Source organism: Protobothrops mucrosquamatus, unplaced genomic scaffold, assembly GCF_001527695.2.
Source record: "Protobothrops mucrosquamatus isolate PMUCROS unplaced genomic scaffold, P.Mucros_1.0 scaffold587, whole genome shotgun sequence".
NCBI lineage: Eukaryota > Metazoa > Chordata > Lepidosauria > Squamata > Viperidae > Protobothrops > Protobothrops mucrosquamatus.
This window is the reverse complement of record NW_015386887.1, coordinates 77,269-93,336: the sequence shown is the minus strand read 5'-3', so window position 1 is coordinate 93,336 and position 16,068 is coordinate 77,269. Positions and strand designations below refer to the sequence as shown.

The window sequence follows — 16,068 nt, the reverse complement described above, 5'->3', positions numbered from 1 at the left end:
CTGAAAGTTGGAAATAAACCACTGGCTGTAAATAAGGCCAGTGACAAAACCCAAGCCAAAATCAGGAAAAGATGGGAAATCAATGCAGCTCATAAAAACACGGAAAAAGAAAGGAACACATTTCATTTCTGCAGCGTGTACATGGAGAGGCGCGAGGGCAAACTCTATCAATTACACACGTGCACAGGGAAAAAATAAGAATAAATCGATGCTTCTCGTCGCACAGTGATATTCAGCCGAAGAAACGAATACACCTATTTGTAGCAAACTTCCAGAGAAGTCAGCAATGGCCCGTCTAACACATACACAAAGCAACTACACAAGGCATAGCCTCAGGAATTTCTGAGGTCTATTTTGCACTGTTAACAACAGATGATGTAGTCCTGCATGTTAAATAATTCTTTATCAAAACTAATGAAGACTGCCACTTTTTTTTCCTTTTTTTTTTTAAAGAATTCACTGGGTCCACAGTGTAAATAAATAAATTCACAGAGATTTCCCATTAAGGTAACACTGATGTAGAATAGAGAGCGCCGGAATGAGAAGTTAGAAATTAAAATGATTGGAAATTGCAAAATGGTTAGAAATTAGAAATATGGGTAGTCCGCAACAGAACCCAACATTTATGTTGCTAAGTGAATTTTGTGAATTTTGTTGGTTGTTATGTGAATCGGTTGTTATGTGAATCCCTGCAGTTGTTAAATTAATCAACACAGTTGTTAAATGAATCTGGTTGGACAGATAGATGGATGGATGGAAGATAGACAGGAGGATAGATAGATAGATAGATAGATAGATAGATAGATAGATAGATAGATAGATAGATAGATAGATAGATAGATAGATAGATAGATAGATAGATAGATAGATAGATAGATAGATAGAGGTTGGGATTTTTGTTTGGCTTCAGTGTTGTTTCAGTTGGGGGAATCTAACACAACGTGACAAACACAAGGCTGTAATCGCAAGGCCTTCAAACAAACTAAAAAGGTTTTTCTCCCAGAGCTGTTTTGCTTTGGGGTGGTGTCTTTTTTTTTCTTTTGTTTTTTTTTTCTTCTTTTTCTTCTTTTCTTTTTCTTTTTTTTTCACCCAAGGCAAGCCAAGCACAGTTCATCTGGTTGAGGCTGTCTTTTTAATGGGGGGGTGGGTGGGAGAGGATAACTCCGAAGGAAGGAAGGAAGGAAGGAAGGAAGGAAGGAAGGAAGGAAGGAAGGAAGGAAGAGAAACCAAGACAGGCTAATGACATGCTAAATTGCCACAGCTCCTTCCTAAAATATGCACCGTCTTAAAAAACACGTCGGATATTAAAGATTAAACGTCCGGGGACACCGGAGACCTGATTTACGAGCTGCCAGAAAGCTGCTAACTTTCTGATTCATGATGGGAGGTTCCCAAATCTAACCTTCCCAGCAAAGGAAATAGGTGTTTGTGTGTGTGTGTTGGGGGTGGGTGGGAGGGAGGTTTCCGTTGAAAGGAGAAACCCAGGGAAGGAATACGACGTGGCAGGAAGGCATCTGTCTTTGCTTGGAGACGCAGAGGGATGAGGAGGAAGAGGGTGGGTGGGTGGGTGGGCACTGCCCTGCGTTTCTCATTTGTTTTAAGGAAGGCTTTGCCAATCGAGGCAGCCCTTAATAAGTCATTTCTTCCCTCCCGAGGTTGGTGTGTTTTTTTTTTCTTTTTTCATCTGCCTGGGTCATTAATTCCTCACCCTTACAGAATAACAAATATATGTTCTACAACTCAGCCAGACTTGGGGGGGGGGAAGGGGGAGAAAAACAGGCAGATTGGAGACGAGCAGAGAAGGGAACATCGCTGTGAGATAAAGATGTTACTGTTGTTATTCGTTGGTTAATTAGCGGATTAATTAATGGCAGCGTTTTACACCCACGCTGGCAGAAATTGAAGTTCCCCTGCATTTTAAGTCCTCCTCCTCCTCGTCTTCCTCCTCCTCCCTTCTCCTCTCCTCCTCCTCCTCTTCTTCCTCCTCATCCTTCTCCTCCTCCTCCTCCTCCACCTTCTCTTCCTCCTCCTCTTCTTCCTCCTCCTCCTCTACCTTCTCTTCCTCCTCCTCTTCTTCCTCATCCTTCTCCTCCTCCACCACCTTGTCTTTCTCCTCTTTGTCTTCCTCCTTCTCCTCTTCTTCATCTTCCACCTCCTCTTCTTCCTCCTCCTCCTCCTCCTCCTGCTCCTCCTCCTGCTCCATTGACTAAACTGTGCATTTCAAAATATTTTTTGTAAGACTTCATAGTGCAGAAAACAGATTTCTTCTACTAACCTACAAAACAACCTCTGTATTTTAACAAGCAAGCAGAGATTCTATAGGTTGAGATTCTTTGTAACCACTAATAAGCAACAGCATTGGAATCCAAATATCACGATTAGGTTCCATTGCAATATCCTGACTTATTATTCTTCATACATTTCTCTTCCTCCATGATGTGGGAGGTCTGCAGTTTAGTTCCAGAGCTTACTAGTTAAGTCAGGTTAGATCCTAGCTGAAAGGAAACAATTCTTTATCCATAAAAATATAATAAAAGGTTAGGGAGACCGATATTCAGAAGTACTATATAGAATAGAATAGAATAGAATAGAATAGAATAGAATAGAATAGAATAGAAACAAATTTATATTGTAGAAGAGAAGAGAAGAGAAGAGAAGAGAAGAGAAGAGAAGAGAAGAGAAGAGAAGAGAAGAGAAGAGAAGAGAATATGGAATAGAATAGAATAGAATAGAATAGAATAGGATAGGATAGGATAGGATAGGATAGGATAGGATAGGAGTGGAGTGGAGTGGAGTAGAGTAGAGTAGAGTAGAGTAGAGTAGAGTAGAGTAGAGTAGAGTAGAGTAGAGTAGAGTAGAGTAGAGTAGGGTAGGGTAGGGTAGGGTAGGGTAGGGTAGGGTAGGAGATAGAAAATAGAATAGAAATAGAAATAGAAATAGAACAGAGCAGAGAAGAGCAGAGCAGAACAGAATAGAACATAAATTTTATTTAGCCAAGTGTGATTAGACGCACAATGAATTTGTCTCCGGTGCAGAAATGCAGGCCCAGTTAGTCCACAGTGAGTGAAAACTGCAATCAAAGCTTTGAAGACAATCGTATTTCCCTCTCAACCTGGCGATTAATTCTGCAAGCATTCAAGTTCACATTGTCCTAAGCCAGGCTTTATCCACTTGATTTTGCTGATTAAGCCACAATTGGCTGGACTCGTAGGTCACCCTCGGCTATAAATCATGGCTTGCAAAACAGAACGGTTGAGTTCACACCATCCATTCCCCCCTGAACGGTGTCCTGGCCCTGAGCTGCTTTGAGACAGCTTTTCTAAGTATCCGGTGTTTAGCCACGGGAAGAAGATGCTACGGATGGAGTCTCCTAGTGCCAATCTACTTACATGCCCCTCCCGGTTGTGCATAATACACACAGCTTGATTCTATTAGAAGGAGCTTTGTTTTCAGGAAGCTGAGGTCTTCCGCCCTGCGTTTTGACCTTCTGTTGGCAGTTATCCCAATAAGGCAGCTCACTGCAATCTGTTCAGACCCGTGCAGGCATTACTGTTGGAATGAGGCCAAGTTCAATTCCCAGCATCGGGAATTTGGAAGAGGTCACCCCACTGCAAATGTGCTGGGAGGGCGGGGAAGGTAGAGGAGGGATGAGGTAGTCTTGAAGACCCTCTTCCCAGGAGCCTTTCAACAACTGCCCCCATGCATAGATGGCCAACTGGGTTTATTTGAATAGAAGCGAGACCGACATTCAGAAGTACCGAATAGAACAGAAAATAGAAGAGAAGAGAAATAGAGTAGAACAGAACAAAATAGAATTATTCTAGTCTTCCATATTGTGTTCTAATATGCTCTGTTCTGCTCTGTTCTGTCCTCTCCTGTCCTGTCCTGTCCTGCCCTACCCTATACTATTTTCTACTCTACTCTACTCTACTCTACTCTACAATACTCTATTCTACATTCCATATTCTATTCTATTATTCTATTCTATTCTATTCTACTCTACTCTACTCTACTCTACTCTACTCTACTCTACTCTACTCTACTCTACTCTACTCTATTCTACTCTACTCTACTCTTTCAAAGCGGAGAGAAATTAATCAGCCTTGCACTTCGATTCACCCCAAATGGTAAATTCAGAGATCTTGTCAGATTGAAGCAATGTTCTTTTCTCATTGATTCTTCAGCTCTGTTCTTGAAGATTGAAACCCAATTTTCCTATCATTCAGAAAGGTCCCACCTTGGCTGGGTCAGAAGAGGAGATATTTATTTGGTGGCCTTTGGGTTTTAATTCGAGGGGAGGAGGCTACAAGCTCCTTTCAGGAGACCGGAGCATTGCCCAATTGTCCACTTACCAGTCTCATCATCACAGAGATGCTCACACGCGTCCATCGTTCTCTGCCCGCAAAGATCACGGATCCACGGGGACGTGGCATTGATTTGATAATACAGGGAGAGCTTCGCAGGATTCAGCCAGTCGGAGATGTCCAAATAGCTGCCCTCACTCACCACAAAACTGCTTCCTGCAAGACAAAACAATAGAAAAAGATGAGTCGGAAAACAGCAATTAGAAAGACCACAAGCCAGGAGACACCTATAGAATAGAATAGAATAGAATAGAATAGAATAGAATAGAATAGAATAGAATAGAATAGAATAGAATAGAGATGAGACGAGACGAGATGAGACGAGACTAGATGAGACTAGATGAGACTAGACTAGACTAGACTAGACTAGACTAGACTAGACTAGACTAGAATAGAATAGAATAGAATAGAGATGGAAGGGACCTTGGAGGTCTTCTAGTCCAGCCCCCTGTTCAAGCCAGAGAACCTAAACCACCTCAGACAAGTGACTGTCCAGTCTCTTCTAAAAAAATCTCCAGTGATGGAGCGCCCACGATTTCTGGGGGCAAGCTGTTCCACTGGTTGATTGTCCTCACTGTCAGGAAGGTGTGTTAAGATATATTCACCAGCTTGAGTTATTCGTAAAAATAATAAAGGATTGGATATAAATAAACTTTTATGATTTTAAACCTTCTTTCACCTTCCTCTCCCCCCAAAACACAAACACACCACGCAGTGTACACAACAGCAATCATACCAACCGTGCAGGAATAGCAGAGCAACTGGGAAGTTGCAAGTTTGAAGGAACCACCAATTAGCAAACATTTATTTTCATGCTACTCACAGGTCCAGTGACAAGTCTCAGAACATGAATACTTAATTAACGCAATGCCTTAAAAGCTGGCTGGGGTTTTTTTTTTTTTTGGTTGTTTTTTTTTTGATGCAGAGTTGACCTAATGTTGGAAGAATTAATGACTGCTGGGTAGAAAATATAATGGAGTGGTTTGCTGATCTTTCTTGGCAATCCTGTTTATATCTGTGTATATGTGTTTGTGGGGGATACTTCACACATACGGCACACATTGTCCACCCCTACAGAAGCAGCAAAACTGTGCTTTCTCCCACCACTTGGCAATATGCATCTTCTAATTAGGCAAATGTATTTTCAGTTTTCCTTATCTAATATCAGACAGCCAGCATAATAAGGGGAGGGGATTTTTTTTATTTTTTACAAACGCCTGCATCCTCATTAACTCTGATCTGCAATTACACTGATTATAAGGCTGTTTTCAAATGCTGTGACAGAGATCAGAGGTGAAGTGAAGAGAAGGAGAAGGAGGAGAAGAAGGAGAAGGAGAAGGAGAAGGAGAAGGAGAAGAAGAAGAAGAAGAAGAAGAAGAAGAAGAAGAAGAAGAAGAAGAAGAAGAAGAAGAAGAAGAAGAAGAAGAAGAAGAAGAAGAAGAAGAAGAAGAAGAGGAGGAGGAGGAGGAGGAGGAGGAGGAGGAGGAGGAATATGTAGGAAAAAAATGCAGAATGTTTTGGAATAACCACTGCTTCCAAGAAGACCAGTGAGGGCTGAATTCTAAGGAGTTATTATTATCATTTTTTGAATGCACGGGAGAACTCATAGCCTTCAGCGCAACTGGTTCTCCATTGTATGAAGGTCCCACAGGGACATCCTGATATAGTGTGTTTTGTTATATGATTTCTCCCACCCCTTAGGTCCTCTTCTCTCCAACCCAAATTTGTATCAAAGCAGAGTTGGCTGCAACAGCTTCAGAACTTCAAACGCCTTATCCACAGGTCTTCATCAAAGGTCAACTACTTTATTTTGACGCCTCTACAAAGAGGAGTTTGAAGTTCTTGACATTTCAGAAAAAATGTGTATGTTAGAGAACAAAAAAGAGATAAAACACAGCAAGACTTTGTTCTTTCCCCTTGTTTAATATTGTTAAGAGGCGAAAACACAGCCCAGAATACCCAACTGTCTCTCTTTCCATTTTTCTTTTCTCCCTACCTCATACATACATATACATACATACATACATACATACATACATACATACATATTTATTTCGCTGGGATTATGTTTTCCTCTTCTTCTATAATGTGTTAAAAAAAGGCTTAAATTTTAAATAAATTCATTTCTAAGTGGATGTTCCAGCAATCCACATATTAAAAGTTGTGATCAACCCAAACAGTAAAGTAATAAAACCATAAGACCCAATGAAAGCGGTATACGGAAGATTTATTGTTCGTAAAACTGTGGTGGCGCAGTAGTTAGAATGCCTTATTGGGGGCTAACTCTGCCGACTGCCAGCAGTTCAATCCTGAGCTGCTCAAGGTGGACTCAGCCTTCCATCCTTCTGAGGTCAGTAAAATGAGGACCCAGATTGTTGGGGGTGGGGGGCAATAGGCTGACTCTATAAACCGCTTAGAGCGGGCTGTAAAGCACTGTGAAGTAATATTTAAGTCTATTGCTACTATCCTTCCTTCCTTCCTTCCTTCCTTCCTTCCTTCCTTCCTTCCTTCCTTCCTTCCTTCCTTCCCATGACTTAGAATGCAGAATTGCAGGTTAACTCTGTCCACAGCCAGCAGTTCGATCCTGACCAGCTCAAGGTTGACTCAGCTTGACTCTCTCTCTCTCTCTCTCTCTCTCTCTCTCTCTCTCTCTTTATTATCTATCTATCTATCTATCTATCTATCTATCTATCTATCTATCTATCTATCTATCTATCTATCTATCTATCTATCTATCTATCTATCTACCTACCTACCTACCTACCTACCTATCCATCCATCCATCCATCCATCCATCCACCCACCCATCCACCCACCCACCCACCCTATCTCTCTCCCTCCCTCTCTCTCTCTCTCCCTCCCTCTCTCTAAATTCAAGCAACTTGTTTAATTAAAAACAAAATGGGAAGCCGTGCCAATACCAGCATTTGCCTGCAAAGATCAAGAGGAAAATTAGAGGGAAGCTGTTAATGGCTGTATCCAGTTCTCTGAGCATCGCAGTGAAGCTAGCCAGAGGGAAAGCAGATAAACAATCTTCAGATGAAACAATTAAAGTTCAATCACATGCCATTCAGGGACATGGCATTTGGGAGCAGAATGAAGTCACAGCTTATTTAGCAAGCCTCCAACCAGGGGATCGGTATGAAACCAATAAGACGGGCTTTAATCTCTAGACCTGGTTGAGTTTTGAGACCTAGAAATTGCATACATCCATGCTTTGGCAAATAGATACAGGTGGTCTTGACTTACCACCACAATTGAGCTCAAAATTCCTGCTGCTAAGCAAAATATTTGTTCAGGGAGTTTTGCCCCCATTTTACGACCTTTTTCCCCACAGCTGTTAAATGAATCATTGCAATTGATAAGCTTTAAATTCCACAATACCCAGCCTGCTTTGCCTGCTGCAGTGTAGGTAGTGCTCAACGTATGAACATATATATGTTCCCCAGTCAAAGGGAGATAGATAGATAGATAGATAGATAGATAGATAGATAGATAGATAGATAGATAGATAGATAGATAGATAGATAGATAGATAGATAGACAGACAGACAGACAGACAGACAGACAGACAGACAGACAGACAGGGTGGGTGGGTTGAGGGAGGGAGGGAGAGAGAGAGAGAGAGAGAGAGAGAGAGAGAGAGAGAGAGAGAGAGAGAGAGGGGGAGAGGGGNGATAGATAGATAGATAGATAGATAGATAGATAGATAGATAGATAGATAGATAGATGATAGATAGATAGATAGATAGATAGATAGATAGATAGATAGATAGAGATAGATAGACAGATAGAAAGACAGACACAGAGACAGATATAACAGAGATAGATACAGATAGATACAGATATATAGATGATAGATGATAGACACACAGATAGATATAATAGACAGACAGATAGTAGACAGATAGACAGACAGATGATAGATGATAAACAGACAGACAGACAGACAGATATAACAGATAGATAAATATAGCCAGTCCATTAGTGAAGCAAGCAAGCCTTCTATGAAAACATGAACCTCTTCACTGGTTAATATATATATTCTCTCTATATTCATATTCTATATATATTCGTTCCGTTTCCTAGTCTAACAACATCAGGCACAAGTTCCGGCAGTGTTCTACTGTTAATTGAACATTTCACAGTCACACAGGATGCATGTGAGGCCTCCAGGCAATTATAATCCCTCATTACAGCAAGCTGGGCTTGGTTCAATTTCCTCACTCAGGAAAATTACTTAAAAATAATATAAAATCTTTGTCCCTCCCCAATGCTGTTCCAAAATAGGCCCGAGGAGCGTAAGAGGTGCTCTGCTTTTATGTCCAATTCTAAATCCACTTAAAGCAAGGCTTTGACTAGTAATATGTTCCTAGACCTGGAGGCTTAATTTAAAAAAAAATCGGGGGTTGGGGGCTGAACTTGGAAGGTCTTGTACACACAACACATCTTATAACACTGTCTGTCATATTTTATCTTCAGCGGTTGATGATTCAGGGTGTTTTTTTTTCATCTGCATTTGTTTGTCTTCTGTTCTTGTGAACAAACAAGACTGTTTTTGCAAGAATGGCAAATACCTGTAACTCAGGTGTAGGATGAGCTTCGCCCGAGCTCATCGCTCGTTCTCCAAGCTTGCGGGTTGGTGTCCAAACATTTCGTTACCAGGCTAAGTAACATCTTCAGTGGAGTTGAAATCTTAATAGTGTATTGAATACACGGCATGGTAATGTCAAAGCAAAACCAACTCTGAGGTTCCCAGACACCAGTTCATAGAATTAAACAATAATTTCACCAGCCAAACCCCCAATTTCTCACGCAGTCCATATAAACAATTTCACTTTGTTATGGGAACTGTCTGGTTCCTCTCGGCACCTGCTGTGGTGTCCTTGGAAGGGTTTCAGGCTCTCAAGGTCTTCAGCGGAATCGTAGAGGTTTCGTTTCTCTATCTAACCCATTTTAAAGCAACACCTGCCCCCCCTTACTCTAAGGGCAAGTTGAAACGAAGAGGCATGCAGCTGCCAAAGTTTCATTCTTGACAGCAGATTTACTTATCAACCGTTAAACTAACTTAACAACTGTGGTGATCCACTTAACAACTGTTTGCAAGAAAGGTCCTAAAGTGAGGCAAAACTCACTTAACAAATGTTTCACTTAGTAACAGAAATTTTGGGCTCCGTTGTGGTCATAAGTTGAGGATTGCCTGTATAGGATCTGAATGCATTCTATGGTGAATATATTAAGAGCAAAAATCAGCACCATGGAGAGATCCCAGTAGGAATGGATGCAGAACTAGACCAGGGACTACATCATCATCATCATCATCATCATGATGATGATGACGATGAGGAGGAGGAGGAGGAGGAGGAGGAGGAGGAGGAGGAGAAGGAGGAGAAGGAGGAGGAGAAGGAGGAGGAGAAGGAGGAGGAGGAGGAGGAGGAGGAGGAGGAGGCTGTTGGAAGGGACTCTGGAGGTCATCTAGTCCAAGCCCCTGCTCAGGCAGGAAACCCAATCCCATTTCAGACAAATGGCTGTCCAGTCTCTTCTTGAAAACTTCCAGTGTTGGCTGAGGAATTCTGGGAGTTGAAGTCCACAAGTCATAAAAGGGCCAAGTTTGAAGACCCCTGGATTAGATGGAGTTATTACAGGAAACTGACCTAGGCAACTGGAAAGGCGAAGAAAAGCACGTGCGGGAATTACATCTTGTTGAAGGAAAAAGAGGCACCTATTGACTTTTTAAAGCACATATATAACACAATTAAAGCAGTTTTCATTGGCTTACAGATCCAGATCGTATTAGCCAATTACAGCTATCTTCGTTGCTTTAGAAAAATCGGTCTCTCCTCTCCCCTTTCCTTCCCCTCTCAATTCCTGGTGCACTTTGCTTTTTTTTTTTTTTAAATTCCTGTGTGTGTTCCATCTGTCACATAGAAAGCAAGTTCAAACAAATGAATGATCAATGTATTTATTTTGCCCTCCCAACTTGGATGGGCTTCAGAGGCGCAAGTCAACCGCCCTGCTGGCTAAGATATATTGAAAATTGGCTCAATGCAAGGCAGCACACAGCAACTGTAATCTTCCTTGTCAACAGTCAAACAAGATAACATCTGGCTGTGCTCCAGGAAAACGTGGCTTGTCCTAATTCTGCGTCCATTGGGATGGCCACCAGCTGCCCCTGGAAGATTGGTGGAGCAGCTGTACAAACCTGGAAACTATTTAAACAGTGAGAGAGCTGGGGGAGGGAGGGAGGGAGAGAGGAGGAAAAGAGGAATGGGTGAAACTGTAAATATTGTGGAAGATTTTAGGAGATAATCACCCAAAAAAAATGGGTAAAGCAGTTGTGCCTACTAATGCAATGTAACATCATCAGTGCAAAAGGGAGTGGGCTATATGGAGAGGAGGAGAAGGAGGAAGAGGAGGAGGAGGAGGAGGAGGAGGAAGAAGAAGAAGAAGAAGAAGAAGAAGAAGAAGAAGAAGAAGAAGAAGAAGAAGAAGAAGAAGAAGAAGAAGAAGAAGAAGAAGAAGAAGAAGAAGAAGAAGAAGAAGAAGAAGAAGAGGAGGAGGAGGAGGAGGAGGAGGAGGAGGGGGAGGAGAATTTTGGGGTCCTTGGTGCTAAGCTTGGTGGCTTTCTTGCAGACGTTTCATTACCCAACTAGGGAACATCATCAGTGCTAGAAGGAACCATATATAAACACAGAGCAAACCCCACTCCCTTCCGGCATTGATGATGTTCCCTAGTTGGGTCATGAAATGTCTGCAAGAAAATAACCAAACTCAGAGAGCACCATGTTCAGCCCTGAGCTACAGACACACTCTTCTATCAATATCCGTGAGAATTGTTGGTCATTACTCCAAAGTTTAACAGGATCAGAGATGACTGCAGTCCCATCCGGACAGTTATACATTTATCGGCTTCTTTCAACTGGTGTACGTATATGTTGACATCTGAGGCTGAAGCAACTTGATTGGGCCATGCATGTATCGGAAGGATAGTGGGGAAAAAAAAACTCTGCTAGGAAAATTATGCAGGGTGCAAAAGATTTCCATCAGAGCTGCCAATGAATACCAATAAAACAGATTAATATCCTGTGGAAGAGGGGAGGAGGTGGGGCAGTCTCCCATCTAGACATAATGGCTTTTCAGAAGATGAAAAACACCAGGGACCAAGTGAAATAGCACCAAGAATGAGAATGATCTCTGAAACGACACTATTAAATACGGTTCTAAACTGTGGGGAAGAGAGGGAACTTTTAATGGGCAGTTGGCAGGGTGAGCTGCCAAGGAGAATCTGAAATGTTAGCCTATCCTGGCCAAGAAGCACAGGAAAAAAAACACAGCCCTCTCTAAGTGGTTTACAGAGTCAGCATCTTGCCCCTAAACAATCTGGGTCCTCATTTTACCAACCTCGGGAGGATGGAAGGCCGAATCAACCTTGAGCCGGTCAGGATCGAACTCTCTGACAGTCGGCAGAGTTTAGTGTCAAGGTTCTGATAAACAAGACCAAACAAATCAGAACTCCAAGGCTTGAGATTTCCTCAAAGAAGATGTTTATTGGTTATAGAATATCGGTGCGGTCAAAAGTGAAATCAAGTCTGAAACTCCTTTCAAAGAGAGAAACAATATTACAAAGGTGAACTTCCCACCCCAATGCTATGCAATCAGCTACGTTCGCCAATAGACGAGTTTGGCAGGCTTTCTAACTAAATGCTCTCACACAAACCCATCTGACAGAAATGACCTTGGTTCCCACGGGACAGTAAAATGTTTAGACTAGTCAAGTAGTCTAAACTAAGGCTCCCATTTTAGACTAGTCAAGTAGTCAAGTAAGGCAACCTAGAACGAGCAAAATGGCTGAAGCCAGGTTCCTTGTAGAGTTGACCACGGCTCATAATGCAACATCCAATGAACTACAGCAATAGCAATAGCACTTAGACTTATATACCACTTCACCATGCTTTACAGTCCTCTCTAAGTGGTTCATAGAGTCAGAATATTTGCCCCCAACAATCTGGGTCCTTATTTTACCAACCTCGGAAAGATGGAAGGCTGAGTCAACTTTGAGCCGGTCGGGATCGAACCGCTAGCAGAAGTAGCCTGCAGTACTGCATTCTAACCACTGTGCCACTACGGCCTTTGGCTGGTTTCTGCTCGTTGCTTCTCTGGAGAAGATGAGACAGATCTTTCTTTTAAGAAAACCAACGTGCCTCAAATCCTTCACTCCAGAAGTCAAGAAAAAAGCATCGATTTGCTCTCCTCCCATCAGAGGCAGAAAATGTAGCAGCGGGGAGAAAAAAAATTGGAACCCGATGAAAAATGTAAAGCTTTCTGAAGCTCGGTTCCTATGTGGAAGGAGAAAATTGAATTTGCTATGTTCTCTGAGAGGTTACACTTGATAGACATTGCAAGAGGGGCAGATAAGGTCATGGAAACTCAAGAAATATCGGATGCAGGGAGCAATAAAGAGAAGCAGTGCTTTCTGGGAAACCCTTCCATCCTCCATCAAAAGCCACTCGCTCCATTGTCTGGCAAGTGGAAAAAGCACTTCAGATTAGTTGTGGGGTTTTTTTTTCCAGAGGGAAAGTGTAAGATGGATTCCCCACTCAGCTAAAGAACATGGGAGGGTCTTGCCTGATCATTTGAAAAACAGAAAGGACTCAGCCTGTTGCTGCAGAAGTTTCTTTGAGTGCTAGCTTTTTTTTATTATTTATTTCCATTGATGGCTGTTGGTTCTGCTGCATTGTGTCAAAGGATGATTTTGATGTGGTTGTACTTGCGGCAAGTTTGCTACTTGGGTCCTCCAGGCTTCCATACCCTTTCTGACTCTGGCTGTTTCTCCATCTGAAAAAAACACATTTCATAGGAAATGTTCTCCCCAGATGTTTTTTTTTCTTAGAGATTCTCTTGAGAAAGCTTAAAGATCTTGGAGTTTGCAATAGTGGCGAATATCTGTAGCTGGCGGGTGAAAGTTACTTCTCTGAGCTTCTGGGTTGGTTTCCAAACATTTCGTTACCAGGCTGGGTAACATCTTCAGCAGAGTTTAAGGGGAGCCTAAACTCTCAACCTTAGTGGACAATCACTTAAACATGAGCCAGCCGTGTGTGCTACAGCTGCCAAAAAAGCCAACCCACTCCTAGGCTGCATTAACAGAGGGATAGAATCGAGATCACGTGAAGTGTTAGTACCACTTTATAAGGCCTTAATAAGACCACACTTGGAATATGGCATCCAGTTTTGGTCACCACGATGTAAAAAAGATACTGAGACTCTGGAAGGAATACAGAGAAGAGCAACAATGATGATTAGGGGACTGGAGGCTAAAACTTACAAAGAATGGTTGAAGTAATTACGTATGTCTAGTCTGGTGAAAAGAAGAAGTAGGGGTGACATGATAGCAGTGTTCCAATATTTGAGGGGCTGCCACAAAGAAGAGGGAGTCAAGCTATTCCCCAAAGCACCTGAAGGCAGGACAAGAAGCAACGGATGGAAACTAATCATGGAGAGAAGCAACCTGGAACTAAGGAGAAATTTCCTGACAGTGAGAACAATTAATCAGTGGAACAACTTACCTTCAGAAGTTGTGGATGCTCCAACACTGGAAGTTTTTAAGAAGAGATTGGACAGCCACCTGTCTGAAATGGTATAGGGTCTCCTGCCTGAGCAGGGGGTTGGACTAGAAGACCTCCAAGGTCCCTTCCAATTCTGTTACTCAGTTATTCTGCTATTCCTTCCTTCCTTCCTTCCTTCCTTCCTTCCTTCCTTCCTTCCTTCCTTCCTTCCTTCCAGGTTCCTTTTCAAATCTGTTATTCTGTTATTCTAAAACCAAGGAGGTGATGATTGTGAAGATCCATTGGGAGATTTTTAAGCCTGTGTAGAGTTTTGGCTGATGTTCAACATAGAAAAGGTCTACCTTCTCTTTTTAATTGGAATATTTCATGGGTCAGCTGTCTGATTTTGGGGACCATCCGTCTCAGCTAAACAATTATACTCGAAGGAGTTATTATTTAGAGAGCTCACAAATAAAAGGGCAGAAATAGCAGAAATAAACACCCAAGTCTGGATTTGCTAAGGCATGCAAATAAAGGATGTTTTTGTGCTGCAAATTAGCCCAGGGTTCAACGCTGGAGCCCTTTGCAAATGCCAAGGTGGAAAAGAAAAAAAGTTATTTCCAAATGTCACGATTAAAATACCAGCGCACAGTTTAAACCGCAGGATTGTTTCTCGCCAAACGTGGGGATGATGACCCCATTTATATGTCTTTTTTTTTCAAAAAGGAACAAAATAAATTATGGATCGGCGGTCTAATCAATATGTACTGGTCTACAAGATAACATGTTTTTCATACAAAAAAAATAATGATTTGTGGAGCAACAGTGGATGGGAACAAACCAGCTTCTCGTCTATGTTTCTCGGAAATACCTGGTCAGTCACTATGTGACACACAGTGCTGGACAGGCCTATGGCCCTTTCTGACTGACTTGGTTTATCACTAAGTCAGACAGATGTAGATTATATCTGAACAATTAAAATGAAACATGGTCATTAACTGAAAAGCTGTTTAAGAAAACAAAGATAGCAATAGACTTATATACCACTTCACAGTGCTTTACAGCCCTCTCTAAGCGGTTTACAAAGCCAGAATATGCCCCCCCCCAATAATCTGGGTCCTCATTTTACCGACCTCAGAAAAATGGAAGGCCGAGTCAACCTTGAGCCGGTGAGACTCGAACTGCTGACGGTTGGCAGAGTTATCCTGCAGTACTGCATTCTAACCACTGTGCCTATATTCATGAAGGTGAAGCCCTTATGTAGAATTCAACTTTATTTATTTTCGAAATTTATATAATGGCCTATCTCACAAACCATGAGACATCAAGTTGTTGACTTGTTTCATTTTTTTTTTCTTTCCTTATTTTTTTTCTTTGACCTATCTTATTTAAACAAGGGAAGCAGTTAGAAAGCTCTGTGCAGAGTACTAATAAAGGAGAATATTTATAGCTCAGGGTTGACGTGAGGAGTTCCTTGGTGCTTGCTTGTTTTCTTGCAGATGTTTCATTAACCAAACTAGATAATATCATCAGTGCAAGAAAACAAGCAAGCTCAGAGAGCACCAAGGATCCCTCTGGGCAGTTTCCCCAAATCTCCAACGGATGGATCAAAATTCTAAATATCAGAAGAAATTCATCTTATACATCTTTGATGCTTTATCTACTGTCAAATAGATCTTCAGTAACAATAATAAAAAAAACAATAACGGAAGCGACTCCCTGCATATTTTCACTCTTCACTCTCACAGTACTGCTGCAGTTGTGATACCGAAGAAGGAATGTTCTTACCAAAAACTTATCTGAACTTTTTCGTCAAATTTTCCAAATTGTTGTAATGGAATGTAATCTGGAGTCACAAGAGGGAGGGACTTTTTCCCAGAGGACAATGAGACAACGTAACTTGGAATTTCTGGTAGGCAGGAAAAAGGTGAAGATAAACCCTCCCTAGACACTTATAGAGTATATCCATAGTTGTGGGGCTAGTTGTTGCTTTCGTCTGGCAACATTCTGCCTGTAAGCAGAATAAAGGACTACTCAGAAACAACTCCACAAGTTGTTCTTGGGTGCTCGGGCTGACAAATATAGTTGCTTAGAGAGCATCGCTAAATCACGTTCTGAGAAGAAGCCACAGCCTTAGTCCAGAGAGCAGAGAAACAGAGGTT

The 16,068-nt window shown here is 41.9% G+C and overlaps 1 protein-coding gene across 1 annotated transcript in view; it reads right to left on the bottom strand.

The window, feature by feature from the left end:
• The window catches only part of ASTN2 (astrotactin 2), a 208,859-nt gene that overhangs the window by 127,801 nt on the left and 64,990 nt on the right, over window positions 1-16,068 (bottom strand). The window contains exon 6 of the mRNA XM_015817424.2: window positions 4,353-4,520. Within this exon, the coding sequence (XP_015672910.2) occupies window positions 4,353-4,520 (168 nt within the window). The remainder of the gene's footprint in view (window positions 1-4,352; window positions 4,521-16,068) is intronic.